The 21742-nt window shown below is 45.9% G+C and overlaps 1 protein-coding gene across 1 annotated transcript in view; it reads right to left on the reverse strand.

Moving 5' to 3' along the window:
• Kiaa2012 (KIAA2012 ortholog) overlaps window positions 1-21742 on the reverse strand; it is a 102205-nt gene that overhangs the window by 9674 nt on the left and 70789 nt on the right. Inside the window, exons 15-18 of the mRNA XM_057758296.1 lie at window positions 12585-12657; window positions 2639-2729; window positions 314-531; window positions 161-219 (exon numbers count right to left, since the gene is read on the reverse strand). Coding sequence (XP_057614279.1) covers window positions 161-219; window positions 314-531; window positions 2639-2729; window positions 12585-12657 — 441 coding nt within the window. The remainder of the gene's footprint in view (window positions 1-160; window positions 220-313; window positions 532-2638; window positions 2730-12584; window positions 12658-21742) is intronic.

A 21742-nucleotide genomic window follows, 5' to 3' on the forward strand; every position in this document is an offset into this window, starting at 1 on the left:
TTAATTCGGCTTGTGATTTGGCTTAATTGGGATTTTTGGCGTTGGCAGAGAGCTCACGTTAGGAAATATTCCTAACAGGTAGCAAGAGCCATGCTAGCCTTTCCATGTGGACTGTGACAACATCTCCCAAAAGAGGTTGGCAGAGTGGGGCCCTGGTTACCTGCTTTGTAGTTTCGGAGGGTTTCACAAGAAGATGCAGTCTGGGACGCAGTACAGGTCCTGGTGAGCAGACCGTGGCTGGACCTCGCCCCCCCCCCCCCGTTGCCCCTTTTGTGAGGTGTTCTTATCTATTAAGCAACCTTCATAAGTCTACGTGGAGCCTTGGAGGGGTCCAGGCAGGGTTTCTGGACCAGATTCTCTATTTTCACACTCACGTGACTGGCGGCAGCTGAGGTCTGCTGGCCGAACGATTTGGGTTTCGGTTTCATTTTCTTATTTTTTTTCCTTGGAAGAAGAGATGCAGTCTCAGACCCCAGCTTCTCTGGGGATGCAGGCTCATGTTCTAGTAGTCCTCCATGCAGATCCCTGTCCCTTTGAAAAGAGTAAGCCAGCAGACCAATTTCATGACCAAACATGTAAGCGGGAGGGAAGAGAGCAAGGGAAGATGCCAATCGAACATCGGCTGCTGGGATATTTGTCATGCTTAGGCAACTTTCTCCTCGTGTTCGCGCATAAGGGCGGTTAGGAAGGGTGAGCTTCACTTTTGGGGTTCCCTTAAGCCCTCGTACGTAAACATATGGAGAAACAGTCCACTTCTTTTCATTGCCTACGAGAGGACCCTGGACCAAAGAAAGACAGGTTCTCCCGTGTTTGGGGAAGGTTGTCCTCTTCAGTGGGGCTGGCAGCTTCGGGAGGGACATGCGTGGAACAGCGAGGGAGGAGGGGCCATACACCTCGCCAGTCAGATCAGCTGAATCAACCCTGGCGATTGATCCGTGTGGTGCCGTGTAGCCGTCAGATCACTCTCACAGAATCACACAACTGAGATGTCTTCTGTCAAAGGCTTAGCCGGGAAAGGAGAACGACATTTAACAAAGATGACCTCAAAAACATGTAATTGTCCCATTTGTTACTTTTCCTCTATGAGTTTTATTCTCAATCGATTCAGCCACTACAAGGTGGTGTGTGTGTGCCCAGTCTTGTGTGTTCTAGTGTCGTTGCCATCGCTGGCTTATGTCTGTGGGTGGCAAGGACAGCATCAGAGATGCCCTGTGCCTGCTGGGTGCTGGGTCTCATCTGGGTCTTTTTTTCTTTTTAGTTAAATCAATATATTTACTGTGGTGTGCTAGCCCAGGGCCTTCCTGTGGAGACTTGAGAAATATTTATTGAATGAGGTCAATGGAATTTCCTGTAAATATATGAGTCTTTAAAGTCTTTAAGTCATTCAGTGACAACCTATAAAAACTCACAGAAGTCTGCTTCAGAATGTGCGAGGAAAACCTGTTTCCCCAAGGAACGAGCCCGCTGCAAATGAGCACTGTGGGCCTGACTGTGTTGCTGTTTTTCTCTTCCACACTTAGGAATCTGTGTTAAATCCCAATTTAAGTCACAATAACTGTAATGCATTTTGTGGAGTGTTTATGTTTTTTTTTCTGTCCTCTTGTGGAAAAAAAAGAACTCTCTGATTATCTCATTGGTTTTAGCTAGGGAGATGTAATAACCTATTTAAAATATGTTGCAGAAAAGGGATTAAAAGCAAAAATAAAAAAGAAAGAAAGGAAGGAAGGAAGGAAGGAAAGAAGGAAGAAAGAAAGAAAGAAAGAAAGAAAGAAAGAAAGAAAGAAAGAAAGAAAAATCTTTAGCGACTGCCTCAACCACGGAGGCTTCCTTCTTTTGCTTCTGGCTTGGCACAAAACCTTTTAGACCAGAGAGTTATACTGCTGATCTCTAATCACCCTAGGCTCATGGAACCCACAATAAGGTCTCGTTCCACCTGGTAGTGGAGAAGACCACAGCAGAGGCCACAACCAGAGGAGACTGGGGACAAAGGCCTGGACCAGCCTGTCTGGGCTGCTGCCAGTAAGATCACAGAAAGCATCCAGGGAAAGTATTCCTGCGTTGGCGGGGATGAGAAGAAGCCATGGTGATGGCTGGCCATCTTTATTCTGCTCAGAGTTAACAACTGGAGGAGCCAGGATGAACTGATTGTCTCAGCCTTCTACGGTCTCTGTAAATGTCAGATTTGCTGACACACCAAAGAGCTGCTTCAAGGTGACTGAAGTTCACTCTTCCCCACCTAACCTGGAGAACTCGGTTTAGGTGGCTCACTCATCCATGTATAAACTACCCAGGGACCTGTTGCTTTTAATCCCAGCTGCCAGCATGTGATGGCATGAATCTCAGAAAATAAACAAACAAAAATCAGAGTAGGGGGCTGGAGAGATGGCTCAGTGGTTAAGAACATTGCCTGCTCTTCCAAAGGTCATGAGTTCAATTCCCAGCAACCACATGATGGCTCACAACCATCTGTAACGAGGTCTGCTGCCCTCTTCTGGTCTGCAGACATACACACAGATAGAATATTGTATACATAATAAATTTTTTTAAAAAAATCAGAGTGAATTAATGAAAGCAAAACCCATGATGGAGGGGAGAAGCCACAGTTGCTACGAGCCACACACACACGTGTTACACTTACGTGCTTTTCACAGTGTCAGCCTCAGGGGTCTGGTTGTACTCATCCACGAGAGTACTGAAGCGGTCAAGAGTCACATCCCTTGACTCTGGGTCTGTGGAAACAGAGTATCCTCCATCAGCAAACAACCCAGGCAGTTTTCCCAGGAGGAAATCGGGAGAGGGGGAAATGTCTATTGGCGAGTCCTGAGCAGTGCAGATGAGAGCTTTTTGTAACAAGTGACATTAAAATTACAAACTATCCTTCAGAAAAATGATAGCACAGTATGTGTCTAGAGCCAGAAAACCCCTTTGAACCTTCATCAGGGAGTTTATCACAAGGAAACAACTCAAAAGAACAAATCAACTTTTGTAACAACTTGTTCATTTCATTTGTTGGTAATGAAAAATTAGAGACGCTGGGCAGTGGTGGTCCATGCCTTTAATGCCAGCACTCGGGAGGCAGAAGCAGGCAGATCTCTGTGAGTTCGAGGCCAGCCTGGTCTACAGAGGGAGTTTCATTTCAGGACAGGCTCTAAAGCTACAGAGAGACCCTGTCTTGAAAAACTAAAACCAAACCAAACAAAAGCCCCACTGTGGTTAAAACTGCAGAAAGGAAATTGCTCTAAACAGTGTCATCTGTATAATGGAAGCTTAGGGACGGGAGCCTGACGACCTTCAAATACCGTGGTCAGGCTAGGAGATGATTACAGTATCTATGGTATCTCCATGGCAAGAAGATCTCCGTGAGGATTTATTTCTACAACATGGTGGCTCGAGTTGGGTTGGGGGAATAGGGGGAGCTCTTGTTGAAGGCATGCCTTGCCATGAACAAATTTTCTTTCTTTTTTTTTTTTAAGGTTTATTTATTAATTATGTATACAGTATTCTGTCTGCATGTATGCTGCAGGCCAGAAGAGGGCACCAGATCTCATTATAGATGGTGTGAGCCACCATGTGGTTACTGGGAATTGAACTCAGGACCTCTGGAAAAGCAGGCTGTGCTCTTAACCTCTGAGCCATCTCTCCAGCCCCATGAACAAATTTTCGAACTTGGGTGCAGAGCAAAAGATGGCCACCAGATGGTGCAATTGCACTGTCCAGAAACAGAGGCTTAGCCTGGCAGTTAACTCTATCATTTGCGATCTGGGGATGTGATTCAGTAAAGAGAAATTCTTTTGTTTATTTTTCCAAGTGTGAGTTGCAGGCGTGTGTCAACACATTTGATGGGATTTTCACAATTGCCTTAGATTAATTGAGGGATTAACTGAGGGGCTGCCATCGTCTCTTTGCCTTTTTTTCCATGTAGAATCTTGCTAGGTCACCCAGACTGGTCTCAAGTGCCACCACACCTGTTTGGTATTGTCGTCTTTATGATAATGGTTCCTCCTCTCTGTGAATACTATATCCAAGGTTATAGAGAAGATTATATCTATTCAAGTCTATTTCTATGTATTGAAATGAACTCATATAATGTCTTAAAACTATACTGTTCCATCTTACTACAGATTGAGTTCCAGGGCAGCCAGGGCTACACAGAGAAACCCTGACTTGAAAAACCAAAAGAACACAAACTAAAAACTGAGAAAGGATTGATAGAATTCTGTTGGGACCATTTGGAGTCCTGGCCTCCAGCTGCTCTTCCCTGCTAGAGATCTTTACTTTCCTTCTGATTTGAGTTACTGAAAGCTGTGTCAGAGTTGTTTACCAGCTCTGCTTCACGAGCACGCGTTGCCTTGGCCTTGAGGATCAGAGGATAAGGTTTTCACCTGTTGGCCCACCTGACTGTTGGGTATATGAGCCTCCGTGGTGCTACTGAATAAAAGGCTTCTTACCAGTGACTAGAGGTCCGTATCTCTGTCTCTCTGATTCTGTGTGTCTCTGTATGTTTCAATCTCCAGCCCCTTGCCCAAAGCTAGAGTGCAGACAGGCGTTGTGCGCTGCAGAATTCCACCTGGTATTGTGATTTTGCCAACCTCACTACTGATAGATCTGTAGATACTGCATCAGCAGAAGACAAATGAACATTCTGTGTCCTGAGAGACACAGACCTGGCCTTGCCAAAAGGAAGAATGAAATCTGAATCTAATTAAATCCCTAGACCTGAGGACCAAGTACCGGAAACAGGAAAGCAGAGACACAAGAAACCACAACAGGAGGACATAGCAAAATCAACCCCACCGGAAATGCAACAGGACAAAGTGACCTGATTCCCTGAGCATAAACTTGAAGAGGAGAAGGAAGAGTTAGAAGGGAACCTATCATTTAAATGGTACTTAAAGGCCATATTAACTGATTATAGTCAACTCAAAAAATTACAATTGTAGAACAATAAGAACTTGGAAACTATGAAAACACAGTCAGCCATATTAAAGAATTCTTTGAATGCTGAGGTGTGATAATGTTATCTTAGATACTTTTCTACATCTTGGGGAGAAAATGGTTTATTAGGCTTACATAGCCTGAATCACAGTCTATTAAGGGAAGTCATGGCATGGAGGGTGTTGCTTACTGACTTGCTGCCCAGGGCTCGCTTAGCCTGCTTTCTTAGAGAACCCAGGACCAGGGTCAGCACCACTCACAATGGGCTGGGCCTCCCCTATCAACCACTAATTAAGAAAATGCCCTAAAGGCTTGCCTACCACCCGGTTTTATGGAGGTACGTGTGTGTGTGTGTGTGTGTGTGTGTGTGTGTTTGGTTTTTCAAGAAAGGGTTTCTTTGTGTAACAGCCCTAGCTGTAGCTGTCCTGGAACTAGCTCTGTAGATCAGGCTAGCCTTGAGCTCACAGAGATCCACCTGTCTCTGCCTCCCAAGTGCTGGGATTTAAGGAGTTTGTTTAATCACCGGCAGGCAGAGGCATTTTCTTAACCGAGGTTCCCTCTTCTCAAATGAGTCTAGCTTGTGTCAAGTTGACATAAAGCTAGGCAAGACCAATGGTCTTGTAGTTATGTTAAAAGAGTCCCTTTTTGTTTTTTAGAACTGCATGGTAGTTGAGTGGTGGTGGCGCACACCTTTAATCAAATCTCAGGCGGAGGATCCATGTTTCTGTGTGATTGTTTTGGGTCTAAGATAGCCAGGCGGCCGGGAAGAACAAGCAACCTCCTCCAACAAATTGGGGCCAACGTGGTTGACTAAAATCCACATAAAACCCGAGAAAACTTATTTTGGTTCTGGGCAGCCCGGATGAACAAGCAGGCCCCTCCAACACCTTTATTACCCCTGCTGGAGCTGAATCCAGCAGGGAAGTTTGTGGGGCCCAAAGTTAAAATCTCCGCTGTAAGTTCCTGAGGGTAGGGGACTTGACATTGTCATCATGGCTCTCCTAACAACTCAGTGTGTTCGTTCATTCATTCATTCATTCATTCACTTATGGAACGTGTACGAGGTCTGGAGAATGGCCTTGTCTTTAGGCACACTCACAAGACATGGGGCTATCCAACACACATTTGTGAAACTGAGTAAGACTTCGGGTCTCCCGTGGAAGCAGAGGCAGCAAGTGACTTGGAGCGCAATGAGAAGCAGACAGTGTGAGATGCTTCCTAAGAAAGAACTTGCTTTCGAAGTACAAAGCCTCGACTCCCCAGGCAGCTCTCCTTCGGATTGGTGGGAATCACACCCCCCATTCGCACAATTCACAAACGCATCAAATGTTCCTTTCTCTTCCTTTGCTACCACAGAGACCAGTGGAGGGAGCAGGACTATCCTAGCCCCTCTTAGGCCAGCCACAGTGTGGGCAGCTAGAGCCTGTTGTTTGGGGTGGAGAGAGAAAACAAACCGAGCTAGGAAAAGCGACTGTGATTCTCAGAGGCAGGAAGGGGGCAGCACCTACGGGACAGAAACAGATCTGATGTGCGCTGGGCCTGCCTGCTTCTGCTTGTGGGGAGCAGCGCCCCCTTGTGTTTAGTTTGGTTCAGTCATCAAGACCTTGTTTTCCCCATTTCCTAGTAACTGGGTCAGAGGGTCCCGAGGGTTGGTCTTGGTGTTTATTACAAGAGAAACCCTGACTGAGAGAGGGAACTTGTGGCAGAACCTGCAGGCTTCAGCTGGATCCCTGGACCCCACACGATGGAAGGAAAAAAAGCACTCCTAGGGTCATTTCCGAGCAGAGAGGGAACCTGGGACTCCCAGCCCGGTGGTGGAGCCTCCCTGCCCCCTATCTGCCCGCCACCTGCCAGCTTGGCTTCGTTTCCAAGGCAGAAACGAGTGAGCGTCTCATCCTGCTTATATTACTTTGCCTTTGTTAGAACAGGACACCGATCACACATCCCTCTCTTTTATTATTGTTATTTTATGTGTATGAGCATTTTGCGTCTATGTATGTCTGTGCACCAGGTGTGTGCCTGATGCCCGCTGAGGCCAGAGGAAGGCATTTGAGTCCCCCGAACTGTAGTTACAGATGATTTTGAACCACTATGTGGGTACTGGGAATTGCACTCAGACACTCTGGAAGAGTAGTCAGTGCTTTTAACCACTGAGCCATCTCTCCAACCCCATAAGTTCCTTTTGATAAGGTGGCAGGCCCTGGGCCTTCTCTTTCTGATTGGAGTCGTGGAAAGGCTCATTGCTTTCTGAGGTTTCCCCTCCATTACTGTTCTAGGCTGCTCCTTTGAGATTTCACGTACTTCATGCAGGGTTACAGTCAGTCTATCTTAAGGCAAGGTTGGGAAGGTAGCTGAGTGGTAGAGGCTTTGCCTAAATGCATGAGAACCTGAATTTGCTGTCCAGCATAAATCTTAAAGCATTCTGCCACATTTCGAGGAATGGCTTTCTTTTGTCTCTTGAGACAGAGTCTCTCGTTATGTAGACCAGGCTAGCTATATGGCCATATGCCTATATCCTGGGATTACAGGCAGGCACTACCATACCTGTTCCTCAAGGAGGGATGTTGTGCCATCTGCCCTGCTGCAGAGACTGACTTGGAAAGTAGTTATCATGTTAGAACAAGGCTCTCTTGATAAGATATTAATACAAATTATGACTATATAATTAAAGGTTTCCTTTTCTGTTTGTTCTTAAATAGGTTTGCTGGGCATGGTGGCACATGCTGGCAATCTCAGCATTTGGGGGGTAGAAGTCATAGCCACAGGAGTTCAAAGCCATCCCTAGCTGCATAGTGAGTTTGAGGTCAGCCTAGGTCTCAAAAACAAAAAATATACAAATCAAAAAAGTTGCTAATAACACATATTGAGGACCATCTGTGATAGATACTTATCTAGACCTATCCACTCAACTCCTCTTTATCACAACCACCCCAGGGGGTAAATACCATTTGTTCCCCTGCCTTCTAGATAAAGGAAAAAGATGTCCAGAGAAATTCATTAATTTTCTTAAGGCTACAGCTAAGTGGTGGAGCTAGGATTTTTTTAAAACTAGCAGCATTTTATTTTATTTAAAGATTTATTTATTATGTATTATTGCATGTGTCCCTGCAGGCCAGAAGAGGGCACCAGATCTTATTACAGATAGTCATGAGTCACCATGTGGTTGCTGGGAATTGAACTCAGAACCTCTGGAAGAACAGTTAGTGCTCTTAACCTCTGAGCCATCTCTCCAGCCCGGGAGTTAAGATTTGAACCCAGGAAGTAAGACGCTACGATCAGTGCTCTTAATCACAGTGATGTCTGGTCTTGAGCTCAAGAAAGACTTCAGTAGAGAACTAAATGTGTTCATCAAAGAGCATACATGCAAGGGTTTAAAGAAATCCTCATGTGGGCTCCTGACAGGATGCAGGTTATGGTTATGATTGAGGTTTTGATAAAACAGGGTGGAACCTGGAGAGACGGCTCAGTGGTTAAAAGTGTTCACTGTTTTATAGAGGACTGAGTTTGATTCCCAGCACCCATGTTGAGCAGCTCACACACGCTTGTAAGCCCAACTCTAGGGAGAATCTGATGCCTCTTGGCTTCCATGGGTACCCTCATTCACATGCCTGTGTCTAGCACAGATGTATACATGAATATACATAGTTAAAAATAAGACTTACAAACTGAACGGATAGCTAACTGTCCTCAAGCACTTGGTCTGAGATAGGCATTCCTTTTTATTGTCTTTTGGAAATAGGATCTTATATGTCCAAGGCTGGCTTCAAACGCTTAGGTAGCCAGCATGACCTTGAACTTCCAATCTCCCTGGCTCCACCTCTTGAGTATGGGGTTACAGATACGTGCCACACACCCAGATTATGTGTTTCTAGGGACTGAATCCTGTGTTTGGTGCACTGATGGTGTCCTGACTGAACCTCAGCCCTAGCTGCCTGAGACATAGTCTCAGCATCTAAGCATATTCTAAATAGTGCCTGCTCACCAATTCCTTCCCCAACCCCTATTACTTAAACAAACAAACAAACAAACAAACAAACAAACAAACAACTAAATAGACCCTGGAAAGTTCAGAGAAATAAACGTGAGAAACACGTCTCAAGACTACCATTGAGAGTGTGGTCCCTGAGCCTCCAGCATCAAGTGGGAACCAGGTTAAAAATATTGCAGAGAAGCCCAGAAATGTTTTGGTTTTCACCATTGTTGGTTTTATTTGTGTTGTCTCTTTAAATAAAAAAAGTAAGTTTTTTTTATGTGTATGTACATGTGTGTCTGTGTAAGTGTATGCCTTGTGTGGTGTCTTTAGTGGCCAGTAGAGGGCGACAGATATACTGGCGCTGGCGCTACAGCTGTTGCTAGCCACCTGATGTGGGAATTGGAAATTTAACTCGGTCCTCTGGGAAGAAAGAGAGCTCTCCTAACTATACACCCATCTCTCCAGCCCTGTTTACTTTAATTTTAGATACAAAGTCTGTCTCTATAGCGTAGGACTTGGGTTTGCACACCTCACATCTTAGGTTTCCAATTGCTGGAATTCTAGGCAAATGCCTTTGAAACCTTTTGTAAATCTCCCAGGTGAAGCTGAGCAGTGGTGGGGCACACCTTTAATCCCAGCACTCAGGAGGCAGAGGCAGGTGGATCTCTGAGTTTGAGATCAGCCTGGTCTACAGAATGGGTTCCAAGACAATCAGTGCTCCATACTACCCTGTCTTGAAACACCAAAACAAAAAACCAAGACTTCCAGCTAATTCTGAAGTGCACTGATAAAAGAACCATTGGTCTAGGAGGTAGCTAGAGATGAAGTTGTATTCTTTCCTTGGACTTTGGGGCAAGAGTTATTTCCCCAGTCTGCTCGGATTTAGAGGTTGTTGGTTGACCTTGCCTTGGGGGAACTTGAAAGCGGAACCCTAAGCCATCTCCCTAGCTCAGTTATTCTTTAAAATTTTATTTATGTCCATGTGTGTAACATACATAGTATTGATGATTGAACTCAACCTTGCACACGCTAGGCAGATGCTCAACACTGAGTGGTACCCCCATCCCCAGTCTCTTGTTCAATCCGTATAACAAACCATGAAGGTCACCACTGAGTTTAGTAGGGCAAAAATCAAAATCCCAAACAAAACAAAACCCACTTGTCCATTAAGACCAAAGGGGAGAACTGTTCTTTAAGCAATTAAAGTTCTTCCTTAGCACTTCCTTCTTGCCTTCCAAGACCTGAAATCCTTTCTGAAAAGGACAGGCAAGTCCCTCTGTGTCTTTCCATGGTGACATTTCACTACATTAGAGAATGTCTGGCTAACCTCCGAGGAACGCGGCCGGAGCCGGCCCTGGTGCCATGAGACAGGAAATCTGTCTTGACTGACTTGGTCATTGCTTAGTTTGGGCCATGGTCTGTAGTGCCTAAAGCCCTCACTGCACTTGGCCGAGATCTCTGAGCCTTGTCAGGGTTCACATTCTGAATGTGTGATTTACAATAAGGAGGACCTGAAGGTCAGCATTTTTTTTTTTCTGGCCAGAGTCACACGGCTTTGAAGATGGAGGTGACAGGACCTCATATTAAAAGAATCCTTCCTTAAAACCTTGACCAACCCAGGGCTCACACCACCATCCTGTGTCTGATACCCACCAAGAGTGACGTCTTTAAAAGTCAGTAGAGGACTGGAGAGATGGCTCAGTGGTTAAGAGTGGTTATGACCAGCGGTTGCTCTTCCAGAGGACCTGGGTTCTATTCCCAGCACCCACATGGTGGCTCACACTGTCTGTAACTCCAGTTCCAGGGGATCTGATACCCTCAAGCCCTGCATTCACACAGTACACAGACATACATGCAGGTAAAACACCCAGACACGTAAAAAACAAAACAAAACAAAAAAACCCAAAACGTTTATAGAAAAAAAATAAAATCAGTATAAAAATTGTTATTTTTTTACTATGATGTCAATGGAAAGAAACAGTGAAAGATAAACAGGAAAAGATCAAAATCTTCAACTTAAAGGAGTCGGAAAGAACCAGTGTCGTTTTGTAGATTGGTAAATAGTGACTTCAAGAGGGTAGATAATCATTTGTTGGAATACCCGAGATCCGCTTGCCTCTGCCTCCCAAGCGCTGGAATTAAAGGCGTGCACTGCTGCCCTGCCCCTCTCCCCAGCTGAGACTGGTATTCTTTAAGTGGCTGCATTTCTTCCTGGCGACTGCAGACAAAGATTCCGGGTATGCAGAGCTGAAGGTGGATGTAACCACTCTACAGCTCAAGCTCAATTCAGTAGCACAGACCTGATGTTACCAACCTGAGTAGCACACTTGCCTGGGACTTTTAAAAAGGGGCCAAGAAAACAAGCGTTCCTAGGTGCCTCAAATGGTTTCAGAGCCCAGGCTGGCATTCAGCCCGCGTGCTCTCTCTGCTGGACACCTCTGTATAGCAACAGTAAGCCCTTCACTTCTGTGTGGTCTGGAAACTTCCCTTAGAAAGGAGAGATGGGCCTGCACACACGTTTTCACTTCTGCAAGAAGAAACGAAGATTCCAGCGTGATGGCAACCGGCTTTAATACCAGCACTCCAGAGGCAGAGACAGGAGGATTTCTGTGAGTTCCAGGACGGCCAGAGTCACACAGTGAGACTGCCTCAAAACACACAAGCAAAACCAGAACAAAACCAGAGGCGATAAGGACAGAGACCAATTCAGTTCCTGGAGGCCCAGTTGGCTGCAGTATCAAGCAATGTGCCAAGGTGCCCTGCAAAAGACCTTAGAGTCTAACTGAGTCTCTGGAATAAGAACCTCGTATGCCTCCAAACCCAGTGGTCCCAGGCTAAGTATTTCACAGAACCATTACCACCTGAACAAATGCAGGCTTGTTTTTAAGGAATCCACCATCAAGTTTTCTTTTTGTTTGTTTGAGAAAGGATTTCTGTGTAACCCTGGTTGTCCTGTAACTCAGTAGACCAGCCTGGTCTCGAACTCACAGAGATCTACCTAGGCGTATCAAGGCATTCTTTTTCCTTCCTTCCTTCCTTCCTTCCTTCCTTCCTTCCTTCCTTCCTTCCTTCCTTCCTTCCTTCCTTCCTTCCTGTCTTTGAGACAGGGTTTCTCTGTAGCTTTGGAGCCTGTCCTGGAACTAGCTCTTGTAGACCAGGCTGGCCTCGAACTCACAGAGATCCACCTGCCTCTGCCTCCCGAATGCTGGGATTAAAGGCATGTACCACCACCACCCGGCTCAAGACTTTCTTGATGACAGCAGCTAGGTCTCTACAGATGATGGGTCCTGTGTCCTTGCACGCACCCCTCTCTAGGCGTGGAACCCCAGGCCCCTCACCCACATATCCACAATCCCGTGAAAGCAGGAGGACAGAGAAATGGAGATGCTTAGGGTGGGAACGGGGAGTGGGTTTTTTGTACATCCTGGAAGCCTCTATTCTTGGCATCAGCCTGCATCTCTAGCAGGAAGGAGATGTCTAAGTAATCCAGGAAGAGAAAGCCCGTCACCCACATTTTCTTGCAACAATAAGCGTGTTTCAAGTTTCAGGGCAGAGTCTGACGGGAAATGGTAAGATCATTCTTTGTTAATGGGTCTGGGCAGCAGACAGTTCATCCAGGGCAAACCCAGGGCAATCCCAGCGATAGGATTGTATGCCCAGCGTCAGCTGACTCTACCTTGGCTGTCTTTGTCATTCCCTCTGTGGGGTCCTCCTGGTTCTTCGTGGTAGTCAGTTTCATCTCCATGTTCCTGTTGGGTTTACATACCACAAAGAATAAGGAGACAAAATAAATGCAAACATCCCTCTGTCCACGCCCTCCAAGTAAAACGGACTAAAGTTTCCTTAGCTGTCCCCCAACTTCCTTTTCTTTTTTTAGAAGTGTTTAGTGGGGATGGTGATGATGAGATTATTGATGTGGGATTTCCCTCTGTATGCTTGAAAATTATTAATGAATAAAGAAACTGCCTTGGCCTGTTGATAGGGCAGAACTTAGGCAGGCAGGGAAGGCAGAACTGAATGCTGGGAAAAAGAAGGGCGGAGCCAGAAAGATGCTATGGAGCCAGAGACAGATGCTGAAAATTTTTACCCAGTAAGCCACTGCCGCGTGGCAATATACAGAGTAATAGAAATAGGTTAAATTAATGTAAGAGTTAGCCAATAAGAAGCTAGAGCTAATGGACCAAGCAGTGTTTTAATTAATACAGTTTCTGTGTGGTTATTTTGGGGCTGAGCAGTCGGGTGGCTGGGACAAACAAGTGGCCTCCCTCCTCCTACAGATTATCTTTTTTTTTTTTTTTTTTTTTTTTTTTTTTTTTTTTTTTTAAATTATCAAGACAGGATTTCTTTGTGTAACTGTGGCCGCCCTGGAACTCTCTCTGTAGACCAGGCTGGTGTGAAACTCGCAGAGATCCACCTGCCTCTGCCTCCCGAGTTCTGGGGTTAAAGGCATGCACCACCACCACCTGGCTGGGGTAGTACATTTTTAAGGTGTCTCGTTCCAGTGTGCAGTTGGATCAAGAACCTCTGTCTTCCTTTAGTGGTTGGAGGGCAGCTCCTTAACAACCAAGAAAACCACAGCAGGCAGAGTTGGTGACCCAAAGAGAGCCCCGTGCCGATGATGCAGCTGCTCCCGGCTTTTGCACCCAGAATGGAAGGAAATAGCCCATATAGCCAACCAACTAGAGACCAGTTAAGTAAATTGTGGTGATTTAGGAAGAACAAGGTAACTCTCTGAACTGTATGAAATCTCAGAATAAGATCCTGAACAGTGTGTAGTAACATGCCAGTTTCCATGAAAATCTACCCTGCTAGCTATGTTTGTATGTATTGCATTCTACACTCAGTGAGGGCACACGGGGCCAGGCACGGCATACACGCCTGTAATCCAAGTACTCCGGGGGTGGAGCGAGTGTGTAACATCAGAAGGTCAACGTTATCCTCAGTTACATAGTGAGTGTGAGGCCGTGAGCCCCATCCACCCCCAATGAATAAAAATAAAAGGACTTCTGAGTGCATTCAGATTCAAAACATGAACTGAAAACCAAAACGAATCCCAGTACTCAGGAGGTAAACAGAGCAGCTCAGATGTGTTACTTCCGTTGCTATGACAAACGCCTGGGAGAGACAAGAGAGAAAATATCTGGTTTCATAGTTTCCACGGAGTCAGTTCACTGTGGCAGGAAGGCATGGAGACAGCACGCACCGTGGCGGCCGGGGAGCACAGACAGCGTTCACAGCGTTTCTACACTCCCAGTGGCTCTCCCTGTCCATGTTTAATTTCATCCTAGCCTCCAGCTTATGGGACGAGGCCACCACGTCCAGGCCTTCCCCCCTTTAGTTAGTCCTCCCTGGGAATGTCATCACAGACACGCCCAGAGGTGCCCTTTACTCATCTCCTGGGCATGCCACCCAGTCAAGTTGGCATTCGCAGCTTCAAGGGAGGCACTGTCTGAAAAATCCAAACCAAGAGTTGGGGGCATAGCTCTGCGGTAGAGCACTTAACTAGCATGCAAGGTCCTGGTTCAAATCCCCAGCACCACAAAGCCCAAACAGACAGCAACAAGACACTAAAATAAAATCAGTAAACTGAGTGATCAAACCACAAGTATCTTAAATGCTTGGAATTAGTAGTGTTTCAGGGTTTGCACACAAAGACACACACATACACAGAGACACACACATACACAGTCACACAGAGACACACATACACAGACACACATACACAGACACACAGGGACACAGAGACAGAGACACAGACATACAGACACAGACACACACATACATATACACACACAGCCACACACATACACAGAGACACACACGTACACAGACACACAGAGACACAGACACACACACATATAGACACACACACACAGACGACACACACACAAACACACACATACACAGCCACACACACAGCCACACACATACATATACACACACAGAGACACATATACACAGACACACAGATACACACAGACACACATAGACACACAGACACACACAGGCACACACAACCATATACAGACACACACAGATACACACAGACAGCCACACATAGCCATAGCCACACACATACACAGACACATACACACACATACACAGACACACACATACACAGAAACCACACACACTTACACAGACACACACACACGTTTTGAATTTTGGAATATATACAAACAAATGATGAGATATCATTTGGGAATGAAACTCAAATGCACACACAAAATTCACTTATGTTTCAGATACATTTCACGTACACAGCCTGAGGATAGCTTTACACACCATTTTAAAAGTGCATTTATGTTGTGACCTATCCTATGAGCTCAGACACGGAACTTTCCATTTGTGTGACTCTTCATTATTCAAAGATTTTCGAATTTGGGAGCATTTCAGATGTCACAGTTTTGGGGTTATCGACACTCATCTTGTTGAGTGAGCAAAACAGATGAAGATTCAAATCCCAGCCCTGTAACTCTGCCTAAGCCTTTCGCTTGTCTGCTGCTCCTTCCGCAAATGACATTTACCTGCCATGTGCCAAGGACTGCGTGAGGCACTGGGGACACAGGGTTGAAAGATCTATTTGCAGAAAGCTTGCTTTCCTGTAGCAAGACGACAAGAAACCTCACAGTTCTGGGACGGAGTGTAAATGTTGTGATAGGTCCAGGTTTCCCCGGGACCTCAAGGGAGGTGAAGTTAAATTAGGCTCAGTAGGGTCTGTTTACCAGTAGGCAGAGTATGAAGTCTTGCAGGAGCAGGAAGGCAGGGCAATTCCAAACAGAGGGAGCAGCGTGGGGAGTGTGTGTGTGCGTGTGTGTGAGCCTGGCGGCTGCAGTGGCAAACCATGTAAAACAGACACAGGCCACATTTGGTGCTATGCACGGGACAGTTTTGGAGTTTTAGAAAAACCGAATGTTATACCTTTCTGCTAGTAAAAGAAATACATCTTTGAAGGTGGGAACTGCACAGTCAGAGTGAACATGGAAAGATTTTTTTTTTCTTTTTAAAGCAAATTGCCGATAGTACTGTGTTTAGGATGGGCAAGGACAGCCATGTGGAGTTCGAGGCCTGGGTGGAAGCCATTAGAGTAAAGAACACTGTAAACTCCCAGGCAATTCTGGGATTCTCTGTGAGGCAGTTCCCAGTGACTCACGGGTGGTGGAGTCTAAAGCTTGCTCTCAAGTGGAGACCAGGGAACGACTTAACTCCCAAGCCTCAGTTTCTACAACTGCTGGTGAGCCAGGCTCTGGTCAAGTGATCTGAAGCTCTCATTTGTCCTTGGAAAACCTCCACCAGACTTGACCTCCACCCTCAAACTGGGCCCTCCATTTGGGCATGGTGCCTCTAGACGCACAGCAGGCTTCGCCAGGGTTTTGCTGGGAAGGGGATACAGAAGAGAGAAGGGGAGCTTCTGTCTGTCTGTCTCCAGTTGCCTAGATGACTTGTCATGGAACCTCAGGCCCTCCGTCACTGGGATGACAGCAATAATAAGTAATACACAGAGAGCTGGACCCAGTGATGAACACTTAGAGTCCTGGCACTTCAGAGGTAGAGGCAGGAGGATCAGAAATTCAAGGACATCAGCTACATAGTTCAAAGGTAATCCGTACTACAAAAAAGACCTTATTGAAAATAAATGGTAGACGTTACATAGAGTTCCCTAAATGTTCAACTTGGAAGATAGATTTGGAAATTCTGTGTCACATGAATTTCCCAAAATTTTGATACCCCACAGCAACAATTAATTCTTTAATTTTTTTCATTTATTTCATGAGTGTGTGTGTGTGTGTGTGTGTGTGTGTGTGTATGTGTGCGGGAGGGGCTGGAGAGATGGTTTAGTTGAAAACACTGTTAGCTCCCTTATAGGACCCAGGTTCAATTCCTAGCTCCTACATGCCAGCTCACGGATGTCTGTTACCTCAGTTCAGGGGGACCAGACACCCTCACACAGACATACATGCAGGCAAATACATACATAAAATACATACATAAAATAAATTAAAAAAAAAAAGAAAGAGGCCTGGAGAGATGCTTCAGAGGTTAAGAGCACTGGCTACTCCTCCAGAGGTCCTGGGTTCAATTCCCATCAACCACATGGTGGCTCATAACTATCTGTAATGAGATCTGGTGCCCTCTTCTGGCCTGCAGACATATATGCAGGTAGAACCCTGGGTACATAATAAAAAGGAAAGAAAAAAATGAAAACATGCTGGGCAGTAGTGGCACACACTTTTAACCCCAGCACTCGGGAGGCAGAGACAGGGGAGTTCCAGCCAGTCTGATATACAGAGTGAGTTCCAGAACAGCCAGGGCTACACAGAAAAACCCTGTCTTGAAAAACCAAACAACAACAACCCCCAAAACCAAACAGATTCCTGCTCCTTCTAAGGCTCTGAGGCCAGAACAAAGATGTGAATTAAATTATAGACGCCGCGCAGAGAGACCTCGGTCAACATTGTGTGGCTTTTCATCCTAGCTCCCTGCATGGTCGGCCATGCCATGGGTCATCTGTGAGCCTGGGTTTCTCCTGAGTGCAGGGGAATCTGAATTCTCACTGGAGAGATGGGTGGGGAAGTTTAAACAAGTTTCAGCGTGTGTGAGGGACTCAGCCATAGCGGAGACCAGCAAGTGTTTATTTCTTCCTCCCCTGGGCTGAGTCTGTTACAGACGTGAACCTGTTCAAAACTGTTATTTTATGCAATTCTCACCTCATTGCTGGGAAGCAGGTGTGGAGAGGACTATTTGTAATCATCTCTATTTTGCAAAGAGGAATTGGTGTTCCCGAGGATTGCAAGGTCACTTGGAACCAGAGAAAACCTGGGGTTTGCCAACTACTTACTACTGGACTGACACCTTAATATTGCTTATGTCCTGCTTCATCTTGGCCTTGCTTTTCTCTTGGGAAGGCGACACTTGCCGTCCTAAATATTTTTCCTGGCAATATTATCTAAACCTCATGCATTCACTGCATCTTGGAACTAGCTTGTAGACCTTCTGCCCTACCTATTCCTGCCAAGTTAACAAAACACGCTTGGGACTAGACCTTACCTCATAAAGCAGTGGCTTCATATTTGGACAGCGTCTTAAGCTAGGCCTTATTTCCCTGTTACCCCATTCTGTTCACAGAAACCCTCCCTGGCGTGACCACAGAGGCGGTGGCGGTGATCCTCTGGGTGGTGGGATGCACCTGTCTCTGTGAACAAAGCCTGGGACTCCAGGACAGATGTGAGCTGCTCTAACTGCAGGCATGGTCGGCTCCCTCCACTTTTAGCTTGAGAGTTCCATTAGCTGATGCCTGCATCAGCTGTGGACTTAAAGCTTATTATCTATTCTTTCTGTCTTCTTGAGAGAGAGTATATCTGACCTTCCGGGTCAGCGTGCAGAATGGGTAGATCCTGCATGCATTTCAATCAGACTTTCAAAATTTCCTCCTTAGAATTCTGTGCTTCTCAGTTGCTCCATAAACGTGTTCTCTTTTTGTTTCCTTAGCAATGCTAAGGAATGCTACATTAGACATATGACACATAATTAGTGTTACACATGATATTAAAGTCACCTTAGACATACTTCATCTTTGCTCCTTCGTTTTGCTTAGTGTTTCCCCCTTGCACTAACCTGGAATGGAGCAGGGATCTCGGTCAGTTTGTTTGTTTGTTTGTTTTTTCTCCTCTTGTGCTGGAGATGGAACCTAGAAACCTTTGAGCATGCTCAGTAAGTCCTTTCCAACTGAGCTACAGCCCCAGCCTGCCACAGTCTATTCTGTTCATGGACGTACCCCAGACACTCAGAAGGTGCCAGGCACATAGTAGGCACTCAAAATATTAATCAAAAGAACAAATGAACAGTGACATCGATGATTCAATCACTGTTTCGGAAGGAATCAGCCATACTTCTTTAAGGCAAAGACAACACTGACCCTAGGAATGAAAAGGGTCGTTTCACCAACATAAGCTAACAGCCTGGCAATCTCTCTCTTTTTTTTATTCTTATAACAAACGTCTTTTGTTTTGCTGTTTAGAAATCAGCGTTCTGTCTTGTAAGTCACGCTTCTTTTCTCCATGGTCTCGCCCTGAGGATCCAGGCGGGACCAGTGGCTTCATTAGGACATGTAAGCTAAGTTGTATCTTTCAGTTCTGAAATGACCCTAGGAAAAAAGGCCAGGAGCCATCTTGCCTCCATTAGAAAGAGCCAAGGAAAGTCACAGAAATCAAGAGATGTTGGGTAAACTTACAGGCGTTTTTTGGTTTGTTTGCAAAGCAGGTCTCCTACCGCCAAGGGTGGCCTCAAATTCCCTGTGTAGCTGAAACTGGTGTTGATTTCCTGATCCTTCTGCCTCTACTTCCCAACTCTTAAGATCCCAAGCACGTGAGAATCATTAGCTATCTGTATGACTCGCAGCCCGACTCCTACCTTGTAGAGTGTGAAGCCCACAGAAGCATGGCCTGAGAACTCTGGCTTAGCCAAGGTTGGGACATCCACAGTTCCTGTCGGTCCTCACGACACTAGATAGCATGTCATCATGAGTTCTCAAGTGTCTGTCCTCTCCTGTGTCTGTCTTTCCTAGACTCTTCTTATCAAGAGTCTAGGATGGTTTCCTCTAGGAGAGGATGAAGGATCTGAAGTCTCTCCATGTCTATCTTGGCTCCACTCCTGGGCAGTTTCTTTGACTTTGTGACCATTTTTCAGTTCAGCATACTCTAAAGAGGTCCAAAGAAGGGGTTGGGAAAAAGCCTTCGACCAAAGGGTTGTAGGATGAAAAGGGTGGGCCGGCTTATGAAGTACCTGTGGAGCACCGTCTGTCGGCTGGGGCTGTGTTACATGCTGGACTGGGAGGGGAGTATAGCAAAGGGTGGACCAATGGCATCCTCACCTCAGGAGTGCTCAGTGCCCTTAACCAGAAGAGAAGCTGAGCTTGGGAGATCAGTGAGCCCTCAGAGAACAGAAAACAAGGGCTGATATCCAGGAGAGAATCCACATCCAAACCCGAAATAATTAACTCAAGAATCAGCACTTTCAGGAATGTCGTTCTACCAAGTTATAGGGGCAAACAGTAGCAATTATGCTCGCTACCGTCAAGATGAAATGAATCCTATTTACCTGTTTTATGAGGCAGTTCAAAGTGACCCCTTTTCTCTCTGTTCCACTGTCCCCCACTACCTAAACCAGACACCCAACTGGTTTGTCCCCGATGGCTGGCTGGGATTATGGTCCTAATTTGTTCTTCCTTCATCTGCCACAACCTGCCTGTTTTCTGTCCTTTCTGATAAAGTGAGCGCACAGAGGGACTTCTGAGCTGTTTTTGTAGCATGCAGAAGTGTATTAACTGGCGTTCCTGTGTGTGCGTCTATAAACCCCTTGTCTTCTCAGTGTGAGATCACCTTCAGGAACGGCATCATGTCGATGTGCAGCTTGCGTGTGTAAAATTCTTTTTCGTTTGAACATATCAGCCCTTTATTTATACAACTTTGAGGCTCTCCCATCTTCTGAGCTGCTGCCTCCAAGGACCGTGGGGCTCCCTATGAGAGAAGCAGAAAGCCTGACTTTTATAGGAATGATACACAGGGAAACAAGAGCCGGTCCAACCCCCTAATATTTATAAAAAGCATTTTTTTTCATCATGACAAAACTAATAGCAATTCCTATTTTTGTCATTAATGACACAGGGAACACAAATATATTGAGAACAATTGGACTAGTTAATAGTATCCAGAGACGCAGGAAAAGGGATCTTTCTGGTTGGTGATTATTTCTTTCACTACCCACAGCGACCCTGGGAGGCAATCGCTGTCCCCCACTTCACAAATCAGGAAACCAACTTACCCAGAGCCATTTAGACGGCGTTTGGAAGAGGTAAGATCATTGTCCAAGACAAGGCTCCTTTTTCCTTTCTTTCTTTCTTTTTTTGTGACAGTCTCTCACTGTGCAGCCCAAGCAGGCTCACACTTAGGATTCTTTTGCTTTATCCTCCAAAAGTGTTGGGATCATAGGCTAGGGCCACCATAGACTATTTTTTAAAAATGTAATTTAAAAAAACCAATCTCTACATACCTTCTAGAGAGGTCATCAAATCTGTCTTGCCATATATATGATCACGGCGAGATCATATCTATCTTTATTTGCAAACTGAGCTGCGTTTGATGTGTTGGGAAGAGTGATTTGAACAAATGTGCCAAAGTGGGAAGGAAGAACGTTCAGAGACAGGAGACTGGGAGGCCCCAGGGGCTCTATGATCTCTTGGGCCACACTCTCTGTGGTCACCAAAATGAGCAAATGGTGCCACATTTCAGGGCACTCCAAGTTGGGTCTGAAGTTGCTTTTCAGCCCTTGCCTCCCACTGCAACCTGGGCGATCTCAGAAGTGATATGACCAGGTCCTCATCTGTGTCCAATCATCATTGCCTTTGGATGGAAGGACAGCCAACTATCTTAAAACATTTATGAGGCCCTTCTTGCCTGATCCCTGTCTTTTTGGCCTCTTTCGGTCCTTCAGCAAATACTTATTGGGTGTCTGTTTCAAACCCAGCGGAGTAGGGAGAAATGGTGCACACTGAACTCTACTGAGAGGAAGAAGGAACAAAGAAGGAAGTTGTGCTTGAATGTGATTTACTCCCGATCTGGAGAAAAAGCAGCAGAAGGACATGGAGGAGAGGCCAAGGAGCTGGGCCGTCACTCTCCTGGAAACACCCACTGCCCTTCTGATCCTCCTCATCCTTTGTGTCCCCTCGGCCTCCCAGAGGATCAGGCACTCCCAGTCATGACCTCTAATGACGGTGGAGGCCGGGCGACCTAGTCTGCACTAGCTGACCGTGAGCTTCTTGAGGCAGGAGCCATAGCT

The sequence above is a fragment of the Chionomys nivalis genome, chromosome 26 (assembly GCF_950005125.1).
Source record: "Chionomys nivalis chromosome 26, mChiNiv1.1, whole genome shotgun sequence".
Lineage (NCBI taxonomy): Eukaryota > Metazoa > Chordata > Mammalia > Rodentia > Cricetidae > Chionomys > Chionomys nivalis.